This window comes from Hetaerina americana, unplaced genomic scaffold (assembly GCF_022747635.1).
Source record: "Hetaerina americana unplaced genomic scaffold, ioHetAmer1.1.p SCAF_24, whole genome shotgun sequence".
Classification (NCBI taxonomy): Eukaryota; Metazoa; Arthropoda; class Insecta; order Odonata; family Calopterygidae; genus Hetaerina; species Hetaerina americana.
In genome coordinates, this window is record NW_027286808.1 from 5010539 (window position 1) to 5029991 (window position 19453).

Genomic DNA, 19453 nt, shown 5'->3' on the forward strand with positions numbered 1-19453 from the left:
AATATATGTATATAAACTCCAGGACACGATAAAAATGTTACGCATAGAAGCACAGAAAAAAGCGTTATTTTTGTGTATTTGCGAGTGTCCTTCCCTGTGTTTATGTGTGTAGTATGTGTATGGTATCCTCGAGTGTGTGTGCTTGTATGGATTTCGATCAAAATAATGTTTGTAATTCCCATTTTGAAAACTCTGTGACGACGGTGCGTTTTTAGAATCCTGGCTGAGATAAATTACTGATAAAAAACATGACTCGAATACTGTTCGTGTGAAGCACTGAAGAGAATCTGAACATATTTGATCGAAAATTTTGCCATTGTGCGTTTTTTCATGCCTTCGATGTCATCTTATTTTTCATGTCCTCCGAAAAGAGGTGACTTTAACATACTAATAATTATCGTGAAGTCTCTCTGTGCCCCTAATCACAAGAGTTAATTGTGTTTAAAATAAGCATTTCTGAAACTTATTGTATTAAATCATTATTTCCCTGATTTCATGCTTATAACACGATTGTGTAAGTGTGGTCTTTCGACTCGAGGCCCCTATATCCTAAAGTCCGAATACCATAGGCGGCTTGGCAGTAAATTTCGTAAGAGAATCCGATTGACCGTACTTCAGTCTTTGGTGGAACTAATTTGTCATACTCACCAAGTCGGCCATTTTCGCCAAGTTTGAAATCTATGCATGCATTACTTCTCCCTTGAAATATAAATCGAGTTTTAGAGATTAATGCTCCGGATGGACAATGCGTATTGTGCCCTGGAAATGGCATCATGACACTAGTGTGGAATCCTCTTATTTTTAGTCGAGGCTGGGCAGAATGCTGAAAATCAAAATGGGCTGGTTACATCTCATTTCTTTACTTGAAGATTAGAACCGGGAAAAAGTATTCAGCAGGCATTTCACCTGTTAACAAGTTTATGGATTTAATGCGGCATTTCTTGTTTAGGAGAGTAGGAGGAAGGAATGCCATTATTGTGGTGGGGATTATTGTGGGGCGTGCTTTGATGGGGGTGAGGAAAGCGGCAAGGACGTAGTGGTGACGGGTTGGACCGAGAAATTCGAACGACCGGAATGCTAGTGTATACCTGTGTGCGTAGTCGCGAGTTCTGTATGGTGTTTATATGCATGTGTATTTGTGTGTGTATATATCTAATGTCATCTCCTGGCCAAAGAATCAGGGCACTTGGTTACATAAACCCCCGGCAGATATGTGTGAATTACGTTTCCTCGATAGCTATTTGAGATAATGGTTAGAGCAGACCCGGTAAGTCGAAAGATCCGTGATTGAAGTCCCGGTAAAGTAAATATTTTTGCGCTAGTGATCAGCTCGATTGCGCCTTCTCCACTTTCTTGTGTTCGGCTTATGTCTGTGTTCGTATCCCTTATCTTTACATCTATTTCCATATGAAAAAGTATATGCTCGCCATATGGCGGGTTTTCGTATTTTATAATATGCATATACGAGGGTCATCCGGAAAGTAGTACCCGTTCGTGAAATAAAGACACAAAAGTAAATATTAACAAACATAAAAAATTTTATTTGAAAGAGGATACTTTAAACTACTTCTCAACATAATCTCCAAGCAAATTAAGGCATTTGTCATAACGTGTGACAAGTTTCTGTATTCCTGCTGCATAGTCCTTCGCCGCCAGCTCATTGAGATACGCGAGGGACCCATCTTGCACAAATTTTTGCATAATGCAGATGGTGTTTAACAATTTCATGAACAATTGTTCGAGAAACATTGGGAAAATGCTCACAGATGTCATCAATTGTGACGCGCCGATCGTTCCTCACGAATTCGTCAACTGAGCTCACCAGTTGGTCTGTAATGACAGACGGTCTCCCCGAACGCTCATCGTCGTGTGTGTTCCCCCTCCCCATGTTGAAGTTGCGACACCACCGCCGAACAGACGACTCGTCCATTACATTGTCTCCATACACCTCCTTTAATTGGCGATGAATATCACATGGGCGAACGTTTCTTGCATTGAGGAATTTAATCACTGCCCTCACTTCACAACTGGCGGCGTTCTCAATTTTTTTAAACATTGTAAACAATCACAGAAACAACACAGGCAATGCTAGCGTCACGCAACTTGGCTCAGAGAAGGCAGACAAGCCACTGAAGCTATCTGACCTCGTCCAGCGGCTACTCGCGTCGTCAGCACTTCATGCGGCACGAACGGGTACTACTTTCCGGATGACCCTCGTAGATTGACATATATATTTATATATGTGTATGTGTGTGTATGTATATACATGTGTATATATATATATATAAACACACACACACATATATATATATATATATATACATACATACATATATATATATACATATATACATACATACATATATATATACATATATACATACATACATATATATATATACATATATACATACATACATATATATACATGCATACATATACATATATATATATATATATATATATATATATATATATATATACATGCATACATATATATATATATATATATAAATTTATTTTTGTGTCATCAATTTTTCTTGAAATAAAAAAGCCTTTGCTACCTCTGATATTCAGTGCAGCTACAAGTTAATTTGGCCTGTCTGAAAAATTAAATCCACTTGACCAAATTATTACCAGATGCCTTTTTTTTAGAGAAGGCTCTTTACTGTACTTCACGTGATTTCCATTTTCACCACAATAAGCGCATTAAGAAGATGGTTTGAAGGCATTTAAGACCGGATGACGTTTTACCCAAAACGAAGGCAGCGGAAGAGAATACATATGTGAGCTATTGTTTTTATTTTGACGTTTTCAGATGTGGTCGTAAGATGGTTTTTTGCGTGTGATTATGGAATACAATCTTAATTTTGAATCTCCGGTGTCAGGATGGGCGCAAAAAAATCCAAAACATACCCACGACCCATCGGGTGGGTTGTGGGGAACTGCGGTATGAGGAATTAAGGAGTTATCTGATGCTTCCGACTGAGGAACCCTATTTTTTGCAATTTTTCGTTTCCCATTACGGTGTTGTTCTTCGTTTTCTGTGCGATTGCCAGACATTTTTTGCAACCGAGCAACGATGGCCCTCGCCAGCGTTGGGAATCTCTTTGTACAAGTGCTTTGTACTTGTATTCCATTTCTTGCCGCGAAATTTGAAATACTTGGATCGAACAATAACACTTAACGATTACACATTTTCATTTTGAAGGCGCATGCCTGCGCCCCAGGTCTCTCTGCGTCTGTATCTCCTCCGAAGACGGAGGGGGAAAGGCGCCGAGAAAATCGTAATTGGACGAAGAGGAAAGCGAGTTCATCCTTGGCATTCCGCGAGGGAATTCGGTGCGAGTAGTCGCCCAGGAGCTTTCTTAAACCGCGAGGAGGCGTTTTTGTTTCCGCAGGCGAGCGCACAAAGGCTCTCCAATTGCGCCGGAGCGGGATGCCTTTTCCACTGTGGAAGCACTGAGCCTTGTCTCTGGCAGTGTCAGCGCGTGATTTTTTAGTAATTAGTCGAGTTTCTTTTAAAGAGTTAGGGAGCCTTTTCCTCTCCCCTTAAGGGATTGCAGTCTACCCCTTCATTCCTGTCAGGGCCACGCGCCACCATACCCAGCCCGCCTCCCGATTATTGGAATTAGTCGTTGCGCGATAACCTTTTAAGGCTTTTGCCGCTGCTCTCTGCTCCCTCGGAGGGTGAGAAGGAGGTGATGTGTGGGGTCGGTTTGGGGGTTGGAGGCGGTGAAGAATAACGCTATCTCCTCTCTTCCTCGCGCACTTCTATATCTCCAGCGTCTTGGGTTCCCAATCCCTTTCTCCGCCACGCGGTCTTGCCGTCGCATGCCGTTTAACCAGGTTAGAACTTTACTAATTTATGTTCCCGGCTCCCGTCATTTGTTTTGCGCTAATCAAGAGAACTACGCGTGGAGTTCGGCGCGTGGGTGGTTAGGATGGCGGGATGTCGCGAGGATTCGAGCCGATCGGGGGGTGGGAAAGGAGATTTGCGGGAGGGAATGGAATCGGTTGGGAAGGGGAAGATAGGATTCGCGGAGTGGAAGGATCAGGTGGGATGGGGGGGGCGGTGTTGGAGGACATTCGGATTCTGAACGGGGACCCGGCCGGTGCCTGCGTACCGCATTTGGCGTCACGGGTGTTGAGAGTGGGAGCGGGTGCCCAGGGACGGGGTATCAGTAATGGGGGATGGCTTTCAGAGAAAGGGAGTCGAGTGTCGATGAGGGAGTGCACAAGGGTGCCTAATTTTCATGGGTTATCGAGTGATGGGGTTAGGTTGAGTGGTCGAGAGACCGTAGAGTCCAGGGATTCGCAAGCGTTTTGAATCCGCGTCTCTCTCTTCCTGCGCGAAACCTTAATCTACGTCTACATAGTACCCCGCCAGCCGCCACAAGGGCGTGTGGTGTTAGTTGATCACCCCTAAAAAGGAACAATACCATATGCAAAATCTACACATGCATGCAAAACTACACCCACAGCGGCGTACACATTCATGTTAAAATCCCTTCATCCAACACTAATGCAAACGCATACACCATTAACCAACAAATAACTGCACCCCAAGATGCAGCATAAAGTCCAACCAACAACGCGCAGGTTAGGACATCAAAAGTAAAGCGAAATTCCACTCATGAATGTGCAACGTAAAACGCTCTCCTCCCAAGGAGAAAGGTAGGGAATGTGACCCAACGCAGGTACCGGGAGGGTCCCCCCGCGGGCAGGGATGAGGGTTGGAAAGGGAGACTTAAATATTTACAAAGCAGATCAAAGAATACTGCTAAGAGCACTACATTATTTGATGGCATTCTAATGCGGTGAACCTTCTGATGAAATTGGGAGCGGATATGGTTCTAAGTGTGATCGAGACATCGACAGACATCCTCACAGACCCCGTGCTAGCGTCCCCGCAGTGTATATTTCTGGGCGAATGCGCGTGGGTTAACGGTTGGAGTCGTCTCATTCAATAGTCAATTATTTTTCCTGAATGACCTTCATCCAGGTAATATTTGCACCATATTCCAAGGATACAGATATTACGGTAACACCCTGAATATACGATACGAAAATACGCGGGGAAATATCCAATTTAAAAAAAAACGATAAAATGTTAAGGTCCGCCTAAAGGTAAATTTAAAAAAAATCGAATTTCGGATTTCAGCGGACATTAAGATTATTAGAGTGAATACCAGGCGCTTCGGTACAGTGGGTGTGATATGTCTTGAGAACGGAAATTGGCGGCTTTCGGAAGAGAGATACGAGTGTATAACAATGCAAAAACTTTCTCACCGAGTAACGTTAACATTGTAGGAAAATAACGGTGAATCATACTGCATGCGATTGCATTATGACTGCACGAGAGGGTGCTCTCGGAGCACACTTTGCCTTCACATGGGAGAAGGCTTCCACGAATTCCGTAGATTTCAATCAAACTCCGCAGGTAGTCGCGCAGTGTTATCACGTATACCTATTTATTTGAATGGCAGCTGGGTGAAGTTTCTCTGGGCCAAGCGTAGCATGCCATTTGCTGATGTTAGGATAATTCGGTGGGGAAACTTCCCCACGCCTGCTCGGTGCGGTAGCAGTGTAACCAACTTGGCACTCTGCTCAATTTTTCGAAGCAGTTTCTCGAGGATCGCTCAACTAGTTACCGTTCAGTTTTCCTGCGCCGCGGTTTTTGTCTTCCCCTCGACGGCGCGCGACGTTTCGCCCTACCGTTTTCCTCCCTCCCTCCCCCCATCCTGGCAATTAATTTGCCACCAGGGGTGGTTGGGCGCCCACTCGGGAGATTGAAGTGCCGCTCTTACACAGGCGCCCGCTCTCTCCGCCGCGGGAGTTTCGGGATGGCACGATTGACGCACCGCGAGCGCGGCGGGGCGGGGACCCTAGGCGGAAGGAAGCTTCGTCTTCGCCGGGAGTGTGGTTGGTGCGCGCTGGCGAGGTGGAGGGCGGGCGGGATTGCGGGAGGGGTTGTCGGCGAAGGGGCTGCTCCCCGTGATTATTTTTGGAAAGTCTCGCTCGGATGGGATTAGCGAGTGTCGAATTTGGAAATTGCTTCCTTCCCGCCGCCACGCTCCCACGGAGGAAGGGGAAGAACAGAGGGAGAGAGTGGGTGTGGGGAGGAGACAAGTGGAACCGAAGCTGTCGAACGTCTTCTGCAGAGGGTGGTTTCAGTGCGGGTGGAAATGACGGAGCACGGGGTCGGCTGACGAACCCGATTTCGCAATTAAAAGTCCTAATTTTTAGAGCGGCTTGATGTGGTTCGAAACATTCGTGATTCGTTCGTGAATTTTTGATACTCGTATAGTATAGTGGCAGTGGTAAAGGGTTTATATTTCTGATTTGACGTCATTCCGGCTTTTGAATATTTCCGTGCGCACAAATCCTGACATTAATTACCCTGGGCTTTTGTCGGTTGCTAATTTTTCTCTCAAGCCTTCCGCATCATTATATTTTAATATCGATACGGCCGAGAATGAAGTTAGTTTCAAAATGTTTCAAACTTGTTTCGCTTATACGTGTACCTATAACTTCAACCGATTTTCGCTTGAAGTATGTCTTAATAAATCCCTATGAGACCAGTTTTGCAACACCTCTCTTTTCTAATATTCACTGCTGGCCGTGCGAGTTTTTTAAGATGCGGGTGGTGGGGAAAGTGGGATGGCGTTTCGAGCTACAGCATTTAGTGCGTCTGTCACTATTAAAAAGAAGGAGGCTGAGCACGTAATCAAAGAGGAACTAGATCTTCCAGAATCTCCCTCCACGTTAATGATGCATCATTTGAAGTTTATTAAGATATATCTGTTGTAAGTAACCATGAATAAAGTCGTTCTGGAAAATATAAAGTTGTTTACTTCGTATAATAAAATACTATTTATTTAAAACACGTTCAGCTAATCAGTAGTTGGTAAGTACATTTTATGTTGCCATGTCAGTGAGCTTCGGAATTGCGAATAAACTCGGCATCAACTAAAATCCCATTGGCTCAGGATTAATGCGAGTCTGTGGAGTGACAGTCGAGATAATCATAATGTGGTGCCGTTCCCCGATACGGATGTCACTTACTGTCCACTCGATGCCTCAGACCTCTTGGCAGCGTATGTTTCATTAGATCGCGTCACATGTTAACGTTAGATCGGAAGATATGGTTAATCCAAATAAAGAGTTCGCCTTCATTCTGGATCGTAGTTGCGACTGGAGCTTGGATTCGATCACTTTCCATGTAAGCCTGAGACATTCGGGTACGCCACCACTCTAAGACCCAAAGGCTTTGTAAAATTGGCGCTAAAGCGTTTTTTTTTGCTAATGCAATTAGTTTATTTGTCTATGTACATGCGGAATTTTAATTTTATTATCAGTGCTTCCCTTCATATAAATCTTCGTAGTACCTTGCGAAACACTGGTAAGGCTAATGGCAACGAGACGATTTCATATTTCTCCAATGACTAAAAGAAATTTTGTATTGAGCAATAGAAACATTATTAGGTACGAAAAATTGAAATGATTCATGAAAGTAGCTCAAAATTCCGCTGACGGACTTCGATGCAAGTGGTCGTTCAGAGATGTTTATGGACGTTCCTCAAAATTTCATGTCGTTTTTCGGTTCCTGACATTTTGATAACCATCCGCCATTATTCTGCTGGGAACGGTCAACCAAAAATTGGTAATTCCTACACCCTTGGTAATTTACATCAAGTTTCATCGGTTTCGTATATCCGTGCTGTTTATGCCATCAAGGTTGTGGCAATCTCAGTCTATGCGGGAGGCCGGATGGGTAATATTCCCTGTGCGCCTGCGAGGATATCGGCGATTGATGGTCACCCCCGCGAACTGTTTTCGGTGGCATCGGCGGTCGTCTCAGGTGCGGTCGTTTCGCCGCAGCGAGAAGGGAGTCTTCTAGCATTTCAGGGCCCTTCAGGGCGATCAGTCGTCGTGGGGTGTGGAGGGTGGTTCCGATTGCTGACCGATCGCTCCCTCCTTTGGATCGATCGTTAGAGGAGGGGGGAAACAAAATACTAAACGCTATCTTTGTGAGGTGGTCGTGCGTGGCGGCGAGGCCTCCCCGGGAAGATTGGTTCTTTTCCTGTCCCCCTCTCTGCCTTACCTCTTCTATTGCCCCTCCCTCTCCCCTTTTTGCCCCCCCCCCGGGCGAATTAGCGCAGGTGCGTGCCCGCGTGTCCCGGCTCGGATGAGTCTCGCGCCCCGCCACCGCCGATCGGGGATGGGCGTGGCCGGATCCCCGGGTGGGGCGTGGTGGCCGGGGTGCTTGGGGCGGGGTGTGCGCGATGAACCAGGGTCGTGTCCGGGTCTGGTAGACGCGTGCTCCCTTCACTCGGCGCCGCTAGTTTAACGACCGACCCGGGAACGTCCCCGCCGTCTCGATAAAAAGAAATAAAATAACGCTATCTGACCCCCGAACCGTGACCACTTCGGACCCTCGTCTACGGCCCCTCTCGCGGGCTTTTCGGGAGTGAATTCCCATCTTTCTCACGTAAACCACGGGCAATAAGAGGGCAGGCAGCCTCTCATCTTCCTCGTCCTCTGTGTCGTCCTCCTTGCGTCCCCATTTTATGAGGAAAGCTCGTCAGATTTTCCGTTTTAAGTCCCTTTTCGGTGGTTGAGGTGCCCGCAGGTTAATCCATAGGTCGCGAATCCCTGTCATGGCTTGGGTGCCCGTTCCTGGTGCTTTGTTCCCGGGGATATCCAGTGACAAAGGAAGGCTTATGGGGAGCCTGGGGACGCATGGGCCACCAGTTGCATTCGCAAGATTAAAGAAGTTTCATACATATCCAGGATGGGCATCAAGAAGAAAAGGGATGGTTTGGGAAGTAGACATTATCTTTTCTCTAGTGTTCGCCGGTCTCCCTGTATAAATTCAGAAGTAAGGTATTTTTACATTGGTGGTGCTTTAGTTGCTCGTGTTGGTTTATCCGATTTAGACAATAAATTGCCCAGTGCCCACTTCTCTCGTATTTTGCTTTTCAGGGCACCCTAACTTCCTACCGTGGGTTTCTAAGGCCTTATACTGTACTTAAGTTATTTAAAATGTAGCCGTTGATTTGACGCTATTTTTAATGTTCAATTTTTGTTCACCTATTGAGAAATATTTCCCGATAATAATGCCAAATGATGTGTAATGGCATTTTCATATTTTCGATTTGAACTTGGTCTGTGACTTCTGAATTATGAAAGTCACCATTGGCTTCTTCTTGCACTACGAAAGGTTATATGGCTGAAGACATGACTTACTGACGACAGTTCCGACTACAGTACGGTTCTTTAATGATAGTTTTACCGTGGGTAACCGGTCCCGGAACCTCATTCCGTTGTTATGATAATGATTTACGCTTACGGACGTTTGGCGTATCCTGCGATAAGAAACTAAAGGGATATTATAGTAGGTAGTGAAAGATCGAAAAGGTTTCCTCTCCAAGTGACCTAGTGTGCGTTTCCTATCTTCCCCTTACTTGTATCTTAGTTTTTACCCCCCCCCCCCCGCCTTAAATAAACCTAGTGTCAATCAAGTTTACGGTCTCGGCCATTTCGTTTTCCAGTGTTTCCTCTCGGTTTAGTATCATAACGAAATGAAAACTAATGGGAAATACTGGGGCATGATGAAATGAAATACCGTTCCCATCGCTTTTAAGATCGTTGTTTACTGGTTAGTATTGCTGCCTTGCGTATTGCCCTTTTCGTGTAAAGGTCACACGTGTGAAGGCTGCCTGAGATACGTGGGTGGTGCCCTCGGATATTAATGAATCGACGTAGGTCTCAATCCCCATACGGCCTCCCGAACACTTAATATCTCCTCGCGACGATTATGTCATTTTTACGAAGAGATTCTTATTCCTTGTCTCCTTTCAATAAAGGGCAGTGAGGGAATGAATACTACCTTGATCAAAAAGTTCCCGGAATAACCACCGTGTGGCGCTCCCATCGTTCCGATTTGAGTTCTGTTTTTTTGTTGAATTGGTACATCTGTTGTTGATATTCCCTTTAAATCTTAGTGTCATAACTTGACATTTGCAAAAGTTACGTAGCCAAGAGTACATCTATCTCTGTGTGTGTTGGCGATTTTTTACAATTGCAGAAATGGATTTAAATTTGCAACAACGAACTTGTATTAAATTTTGCGTAAAAAACGGATTTAGTGGCGCACGGACGTTGGAAATGTTGGAAAAGTGTTTCGGCAACGATTCTCTAAAAAAAACGGTCGTTTACCAGTGGCACGAGCGGTTCAGAAGTGGTCGTGAGTCAATCGAAGATGATGAACGCAGTGGCAGACCATCGACATCGAAAGTCGGTGAAAAAATTGATAAAGTAAAAGAAATGTTGGTCAATAACCGCAAATTAACCATCAGAGAAATAGCGGAGGACTTGAACATTGCCTATGGATCCGCCCAAGACATTGTGGTTAATGATTTGGGTTTCCGTCGTGTAGCAGCAAAGTACCTCAATTTCATGCAAAAAAGAGACCGTGTTGACGTCGCAAAAGACATGATTTGCGAGGCTGAATCCGATCCCACATTCATCAAAAGGATCATTACTGGAGACGAGACGTGGGTTTATGAGTACGACACGCAATCCAGACATCAGGCAAGTGAATGGCGTTCACCAAATGAGCCGAGACCAAAAAAACCACGTCGTTTTCAGTCAAAAAAGAAGGCAATGCTGACGGTTTTCATGGATTACAACGGTGTAGTGCATCATGAATTTTTGCCAGAAGGCCAGACAGTAAACAAAGAGTATTATTTGGGCGTTATGAGACGTTTGCGTGAAGCAATTCGCCGAAAGAGACCAGAAATGTGGGCAGAAAACTCGTGGATTTTGCACCATGATAACGCACCGTCGCACAGTGCTATCATTATTCGTAATTTTTTGACGAAAAATGCAACAAATACCATCCAACAGCCACCGAATTCACCTGATTTGGCTCCCTGTGACTTCTTTCTGTTCAATCGAGTTAAAAAACCATTACGGGGAACGCGTTTTAGCAGCCGAGAGGAAGTAATGGAAAAATCGCAGGAAGCACTGATGGACATACCGAAAACCGAATATAAAAAATGTTTCGAGGATTGGATCAAGCGCTGGCATAAGTGTGTTGCAGTCGATGGGGATTACTTTGAAGGGGACAATATAGATTTAGATGAATAAACTTGTATTTTTAATTTTCTGAATAAATTCCGGGAAATTTTTGATCAAGGTAGTATGCTCGCTTCCGAACTGAAAAGGAATGCGCTTATTGCGGGTATGACACTCGTTCGGTATCCTGTTGAAGTGAAATTGGACCAGCCTGGGCTTCGTCCACCCTGCCGCCTGGTGTTAGCGTGTGGAATTGAAATCTAGGAGTTCGCTTGGAAACGGCAATTAATTTGATCGAAAGGGCATTTCCTGTATTATTCAAAAATCCTATGCTCTTCGAAATAAAAATTGCTAACTTCTTGGGTGCTTCTTCTTCACAAGTTTCGATCGCATTTCAGTCACCCTTACAGCGGGGTCAGCTCTTGGTTTCTCCTTTCGTGAGTAGAGAACGTTGCCAAGTAACTTATCCCCCTGCAGAATCCGTTTTAACTCGTACAGAACCGATTTCTGTTGGCGCTGAAAGGGGTGAAAAATGAGCACTCGTGGGGGCGAGTGAAGCTGCGAATGCCAGCGCTCCCACCCTCTCTTCCCCCCGACCCGAAGTAAATTACTCGGACGACAAAGTGATCCGACGTGTACACACTTCCCCGTTTCGCCTCGTCTCCTCCGACCCCCCCCCCTCCGCCTTCCCCTCCCTCGTCATCTCTTCTTTAGTGGGCTCCCTGCTCTTTGGACTACGCTATGCGCGCTGCCCCCGGACTCCTTCCCCCACCTCGACTGGGTCCCCCCCTTTTCTCTTTGGTTCTCCCCCGTCTTTTGTTCGCGAAAGTACGATTGTTATCCGCTCCCACACCACCTGACCTCTCTCTCGTGTTTGCCGCGAGCGGCGTGTGTGTGCGTTGGAAGGGGCGAGTCGAGGGGTTATGGAGGGGTTGGGATATATTTCTCGTAGGGCGGGGACACTTAAAACGGGCATTACTACTCCCCCACCCCTACACCACACTCTTTCGTATTCTCTATCCCGTTCCTCTCCCGCGGACCCCTACGTCTTCCTCCTCCTCACCCTTCGTCCATTGTGTCTCCATCCCTCTTCCGCCGTCTCTTTCTTCTTCTCCTCCCTCCCTTCCCTTGGAGTACCCTCTCGGAGACTCCCTCGACACCGAAAGCTCTCGGCTCGCCTCCTTCCTCATTTTCGCTCCCCTCCTCATCTCGCCCAACACACAACGAAACGGAACACTCCCGAAAAAGAAGTAGCTGGACCGAGAATGCCTCGGCTTTTCTCTGCGTGGCCCGATCCTCTGCCACGGGGATTCCAGAAACGAAAGGGGATCGCCTAATAGTTTCTCGTATGCGTCGACTACAGGTCATGAGAGGGTCTCTGGTTAACAAGCTCGTCGGGGATATTCCTTTTTTTTAAATATCCGAGTGGTTTTGATACGGGTAACTTGCAGGCAGTGGAGGTCCCGGATCACATTAGGTCGTTAAACCTTAGCACTTCAAACCGGAATGCCGGCACGTAAGTTCTCGTTTTTTATACAGTTACCGATATAATTCTTTCGTCCTTGGACTACCCCTTAGTCGTAATGCTCCCCCATGGCCATAGTATACCGGAGTAATGTCTTCACGGACTGGTTCGAGAGTTAAATCTGTAGTAACCCTAAAGCCGCCGGCTCAAATCTCGGTTTTTATGCGATAAAAAGCGATCTACAATGCCTTGGTTTTCGGGTCTCTGATACGGAAGTGCTATTACTTATCACTTGGTTTAACTATCCATTCGAACGGGATAAACGTATAATTCCCATGTTTCTGGCGCCAATGTAAATCTCCAGCTACAGTTAGTAAGGTCAGGTGTTACAGGTTAGACATACATTGAATTTTTTAATGATTTCGGTTGTATTAATTGGTATAGGGATTCGAGATTACTATTGTTGGTAGGGAATTAAGATTTCTGTTATTGATTGAACACGAAGAGGAGACAGCCAGTATCTAATTTTTTCAATTCTTGGCACAGATGTGGTGGTCTTATTTGGGTTAGTCTCTCCGATCTCAGTTCATAACTGATGAGGAAACTGTTGTGAGGGAAACACAAGGTACAAGATAGCATATGGAAGTTGATATTCTTTAAATAGCTGGTCTTGCCTAAAGAAACTGCCTCATAACTGTGAACTTTTCGTATTTGACTAAGCATAATGCGTTAGCGCTGGAAGTAGTGAAGGACATATTGACTCATTAGTGTGTAGACACGTAATGTACGATAAGTGAAAAATATGCAGACCATTATGAAACATACGTTCGTAGTGATTTCAATTAATTATGCATTGTGAAAATACAGAATGTTTACTGAGTAATCCCATAGATTCACATTCAAGATGTATTATTTCTCATTTCCCTATTTAGAGAGTACGCGTTTGAAAATATCATTTTAGTACATTTACTGGTTTAGTCTCTGAAAGCATTTTATCCATTTAGAGCATTGATCTGTCTGACAGTGTCCACTTCTAAACGGTATTTATTCCATTGCTACGAGGGTCATCCGGAAAGTAGTACCCGTTCGTGCCGCATGAAGTGCTGACGACGCGAGTAGCCGCTGGACGAGGTCAGATAGCTTCAGTGGCTTGTCTGCCTTCTCTGAGCCAAGTTGCGTGACGCTAGCATTGCCTGTGTTGTTTCTGTGATTGTTTACAATGTTTAAAAAAATTGAGAACGCCGCCAGTTGTGAAGTGAGGGCAGTGATTAAATTCCTCAATGCAAGAAACGTTCGCCCATGTGATATTCATCGCCAATTAAAGGAGGTGTATGGAGACAATGTAATGGACGAGTCGTCTGTTCGGCGGTGGTGTCGCAACTTCAACATGGGGAGGGGGAACACACACGACGATGAGCGTTCGGGGAGACCGTCTGTCATTACAGACCAACTGGTGAGCTCAGTTGACGAATTCGTGAGGAACGATCGGCGCGTCACAATTGATGACATCTGTGAGCATTTTCCCAATGTTTCTCGAACAATTGTTCATGAAATTGTTAAACACCATCTGCATTATGCAAAAATTTGTGCAAGATGGGTCCCTCGCGTATCTCAATGAGCTGGCGGCGAAGGACTATGCAGCAGGAATACAGAAACTTGTCACACGTTATGACAAATGCCTTAATTTGCTTGGAGATTATGTTGAGAAGTAGTTTAAAGTATCCTCTTTCAAATAAAATTTTTTATGTTTGTTAATATTTACTTTTGTGTCTTTATTTCACGAACGGGTACTACTTTCCGGATGACCCTCGTAATTCCAGCAAGTTGCATGAAAAATGCCTAGTAAACGTGCAAAAATTTCAGAGCATAATAACCATTCGTCTTGACCGGGATCCTGGTAAAGGCGAATGATTTTCACACTCCGAAATGGTTGCATTTTAATGCACATTTAGCGGATGAATACGTTAAAAGTTACCTATCGCGGCTTCTCTCTCATTTTCTTTGAATTTGGTAGAATTTCCTTTTAAGTAACTGATAAGATCACTAGGGCAATAGATTGGTGGCTCATTTACCCTCTAATATCTCAATGGAGGAGGGAAAACATCACTGCTTGCAATTTCTTGTGGCGTGTTTTGAATATTGGTCATTGCGCAAAGAGTTTGAGCCACTAATGTTTTGATGCCTCCACGCCTGAGGAAAAAGACTTATTTGAACGGAAGCATTGACTCAAGAATTGCGGTCATTTTCGACATTGTTCCTATGCATTGTCCCTCCTTCTTCTGTATTACTTGACGGTCTAGGAAGCCGGGACATATTTCTTCGGGCTTGCTATTTCATCTGCAATGTCGGTGAAGGAACGAGTCTATCCGACGAGGTATACTTCCTAGCTCTTTCCCTCGCGCGCTCAACCTCGTCCGTCCCCATTAACGGGAGGCCCGCTTCGTCGCATAATTCCGAGTCCTAAATTAAGAAGGTTCCCTCGCGGGGTTCGGCTCCGTCGGGCCAGAAGGGGTACTCCCACCGGGCGCATCATCAGCCGTCGCTTCTCTCATTTTTCATGCGACTACCGCGGCCGAGGAAAATGGGCCGGGCGCAGCGTGGGGAAAAGAGGGATCGGGGGTGAATTTCCGCAAAGAAATGCCTCCTCCATATCGCGCCCCTCCTTGCGGTCCTCGCCCACACGTCCCCAGGATACCTGGCTGCCCCCGTCGCCGCCGCCCCCCAACTATCCCCTTCGCCCCCTGAAGAGTCATCGCTCTACATCTCCCTTTTCTTCCACCGGCTTCCACCCTCCGCTTCCCCATGGGTCCGCTCGGGTCCCATCCATCCTCCGCGCGGTTCATTCCTCTTAATTTTCTTTCGCACTCTCGCTCCATCCATTATTCAGCCGGCTCGCTTCCGCTTCATTTCCACGTCGGCGATAACTAATGCCCGGTAATCTAAGGGAAAGCGTTTGCGGCCGGCCGTCTCGCCGGGGCGATCTCGTATTAGAGATCGCCCTCTTGCCCACCACCTCGTCCACTTCCAAGCCCCCCCCCCCCCCCAACGTCCATCCCGCGTCTCGCGAGATTTTTGCAATTTTTGTGGTGACCCCTGGAAGGATGGGGTTGCTTCGCATCTCTTGTTGGTTCGGTACGCCCGTGCCGTTCGTGACGGCGTCGGGAAAACCGGATGAGTTTCGTTGCCTTCATTCTTTGTCTGCTGGGCACTCACCAGTCGTTGAAATCAGTTGTAGTTATCCTTCTTCCCCCCTCCCCCATATGGGTCGCATCTCTGAATGGAGTACTCTGTGCTATCCACTTATATTCACTCCACGACGCAGTTCAACGCCATTAGTCATATTCCGGATGTGATTGCAAGACTCGTCAGAAGATGAATCCTCGGCTATGAATCGATGGCGCATTTCAGTAAAATGAAGGCAATAAAACTTTTCCTTTAAGGATCTGTTATTCTGCCCCACCACACTTCTCCCGGTGCGGTTATTTTTTTTCAAAACTGCAGCGCACAATGCCACTGATTAGTTTCTTGCATTAAGTTTATGTTTTGGTTTGAATTTGAGCAATTTTTGCTGCTCCAAGTTCAAAATGGCTTCTTGGTTGGAGTGGACCATCAGTTGATGCATCCTGCATTGCCCTCTAACTTTAAATTTATGCTCTGAAGCTTTGGAGTAGAGAATATTTTAAAGAAGTTCATCGCCTCTTTCTTATCAGAACCTAACTTTGTGTGTTTACTTTGAACAGTTACACGGATAAATAAAGCTGATTGCGTGCTTAGAATAACCGGAATGTATTACGAAGTTAGTCTACAATTCCTGCTGAATGTTCTGGTATTTTTAATTTTCATTCAACCCAAAGCGAACAAGTACCATGTCGGTAAAATGTCTGCAGTGTTGGAAGCGAGAAAAATCTCAATTTAAGTGGCTGAAATAAATTATATGTATTGATCAGATCATATTCACACTAACACTATTGATTTGCTGCCATCTTAGCACGGTGGAATTAGATTAAGGTATTTATTAATTTTCTTGATCGTCAATTTTGTTATGAAGTAATAATTCATCTCTAAATCCAGCGATATATCGAAGGTACTTGTTTTATTGGCACTATAAAGCTAATACATTCCTTTGTTGTGCGTACATCTGTTTCTGTTGATTTCTAAAATGATAGTAGACATTGCTGTTTACCGAGAATGGCATACTTGGTTTTTTTGTTCTACTATGCTACATAAATGCTAAATTACCTCTTTCCAATTAGCTCATTTTCTTGAATGTCTTTAACCTTAGTTCTTGGAATGCCTGTGTGTGTCTTGAAGTTGATCGTTTCATTTCCAGTACCGAGTTTCGGTGAACTACTGTTTTTCGTGGCGACCATTCATCTAATCACATTGATCTCTCCCACCCTTACAGGCTTTCCTAGAGATGGCTGACGAGAGTGCCGCTTCCTCCATGGTCGCATACTTCACCAATTGCGTAGCCCAGCTCCGCGGTCGCGCCGTCTACGTCCAGTTTTCCAACCACCGCGAGCTGAAGACGGATCAGACGCACTCCAATGCCGTGAGTCCAATCGCCCCCAGCGCTGTACCGCTCCTTATGGTGCAGGGCACCGCCGCACCACGTGCCAACGCGGGCGCAGGGCAGGAGGGGGGCGGCGTGGAGTCGGAGCCGACACCGGGAGCAGCAACGGCCGCCCCGGACGTCCCCGCTGCCGCCGCCTCCTCAGCCGGCCTTCCCCGGGCTCCCGACGCTCCCGAGGATGCCCAGGACAATGTAATCGGCGGCCGCCTCCCGTGGACTTGCCGCGCCGCCTGCATTCCCTCCCGCCAATCTCCCCACACGCCCCACCCACTCTCTCACACAGACCCCAGCCCTGTCACGCCACCCTCCTTCCCGATCACCCCCAACTCCCCCACTACACTAACCAACCCGTCGAATTTTACAATGTTGACCGTCCATTCCGGTGAAGCTCCACTAGACTAATAGCCAACCCCGAATTTTAATATTGTTTCCTCTATCATTAAGTGCATTCTATATACTTAAGTCATAGTTTGGCTCTCGCGCAAATACAGAGAGTATGCATAGAGGTTGTGATGTCCTAGATCGTAGTCGTGCTCCGGCGCGATCCTATTTCAACTCTAGTTTAGCTCCTCCCTCTTGCAACGCTGAGCTAATTAGTAATGTCGTCACCTTGGCGGTGTTCGGGGGGGCGCGCTCTACAGAGGGCTTGGAAGAAGCCTTTGAGCGGTCATAGGGCATCAAGTCTCACTCCACCTTATAATGAGGCGCACAAAATTATATTTTTTCAAATTAGGCTTTTCTTTTAGCGACATAAATGCATCTTTTCTCTGCTTAAATATAGACGTCAGGGGTTCTAACAGTAATTCGACTCAAAAGCTGTCTCAATACTCTATAGAGTACGGAAATGGAACGCGTTACCTTACGTAACTTATTTCAATAGTTCTCCGTATTTTAGTGAACCGAAACGTTCTCCCATCCATGAGTTGGGGCCGTAGACTCAGTTGCGTTTGTAAATAAATGCTAATTTAATGTTAAAAAATTCATCAAGGCTAATTAATGCTAGTTTAAAGATAAAAAAAATTTGTCGAAGGCTTCTGAAGTTATTTTTATCCACTCATGTGGAGCACTATGTTCAGTGGTTAACTAGCGGCCCTTGGGTTTTCACGAAAATTCAGTCGCAGGAAAAGTGGTCAGTTGAAGCTTAGTTTCGAAATGCAGTGCAATTTTATACCGTTCGTGCACATGGTACACTAAAGTACATGCATTAGTATTATGAGACATTGATAACTATAAGGTACTTGTTTCTTGTTATTACTCCATGAGTTAATTGCATAATCCTTCTGCTGCTTGTGTCATCATCTTCTGCATCTAAAGATGTAGAAATCGCTGTTTTTAGTTCTGCATTTTTTTCTATTGTTCGTATGGAATGAGACTACCATGAGAAATAGGTGTCGTGCGTACTGGTGCTCTGGTATCTTACGAGATTGGAAATTGAAATGTTCAAGTCAGTATGACAACTGCTCGCCAGCATTAATGGTTGGCTCGCTAATTTGAAGTAAGTCGTTGTTGGTCTAAGCTCTTGGAACTTTAACGGCCAATCATGCTAGTCTTTTTAAGTTATGGTTCGGAGGGTATCCGTCTAGTGAGCTCTATAAAGTTTACTTCAGCTACGGTGGTGCAATAGTCAGATAGGTTAAGGGCCCCTCACCTAGGGCAAATTACCCCTTTAGTTGCATCACGTTAAATCCTATTAACTGAGAAACTAAAACAACGCCCGAGTCTACATTAAAAGGATATTATTGCAAATAATTCCCAGAATTGCGGCCTAATTTTGATTCATGTCGTGAGTCGAACTTACTTGTGTAAGCTCGTTATAGTTCCAATGTTCTATTTTAAATTACCACTCTCGCGAGTTGTTTTGGTCGATGAATGTTTGCGAAATCTTGAGGTAGGTGTCAGTATGCCATCGACGCGTCCGCCGCTAAGTTACCGTTACAACTTTTACGGTGCACTTGAGAGAGCCGGTCATGCCACCATCTCGAACGTCAACGCGCCCGGCACTGTTGTAGTTTATGTTCACAGCTCTCACCTCGGTCATTGTGGTGTTCGGATCTCAGTCTCGAACACAAGTCTAACGATGTGAGCTAACATATTTACGTCTTATAGGAAGCAGATTTCGCTATTTTTTTGCGTTCCTCTTCTAGACAGCCCTCGAGTCGCTTCCTCGTGCCGGAAACCAGTCGTTTTTTTTCGAGTTCATATTCTATCTAACTTTTCCCTCAAAAGCTTGGGTTATGGAAACATGAATGAAATTACGTAAGAGCTTTTTGGCAACGACTAGGTGTTGCGTGTCCACGATAAAAATTTGCGTTCACCAACGCCTTCCCTGG

General features: G+C 45.5%; 1 protein-coding gene across 4 annotated transcripts in view; it reads left to right on the forward strand.

Moving 5' to 3' along the window:
* heph (polypyrimidine tract-binding protein 1 heph) overlaps positions 1 to 19453 on the forward strand; it is a 627135-nt gene that overhangs the window by 299805 nt on the left and 307877 nt on the right. For all 4 annotated transcript variants that reach the window (XM_071586665.1, XM_071586669.1, XM_071586666.1 and 1 more), the window contains exon 4: positions 16956 to 17102. In XM_071586665.1, coding sequence (XP_071442766.1) covers positions 16956 to 17102 — 147 coding nt within the window. The remainder of the gene's footprint in view (positions 1 to 16955; positions 17103 to 19453) is intronic.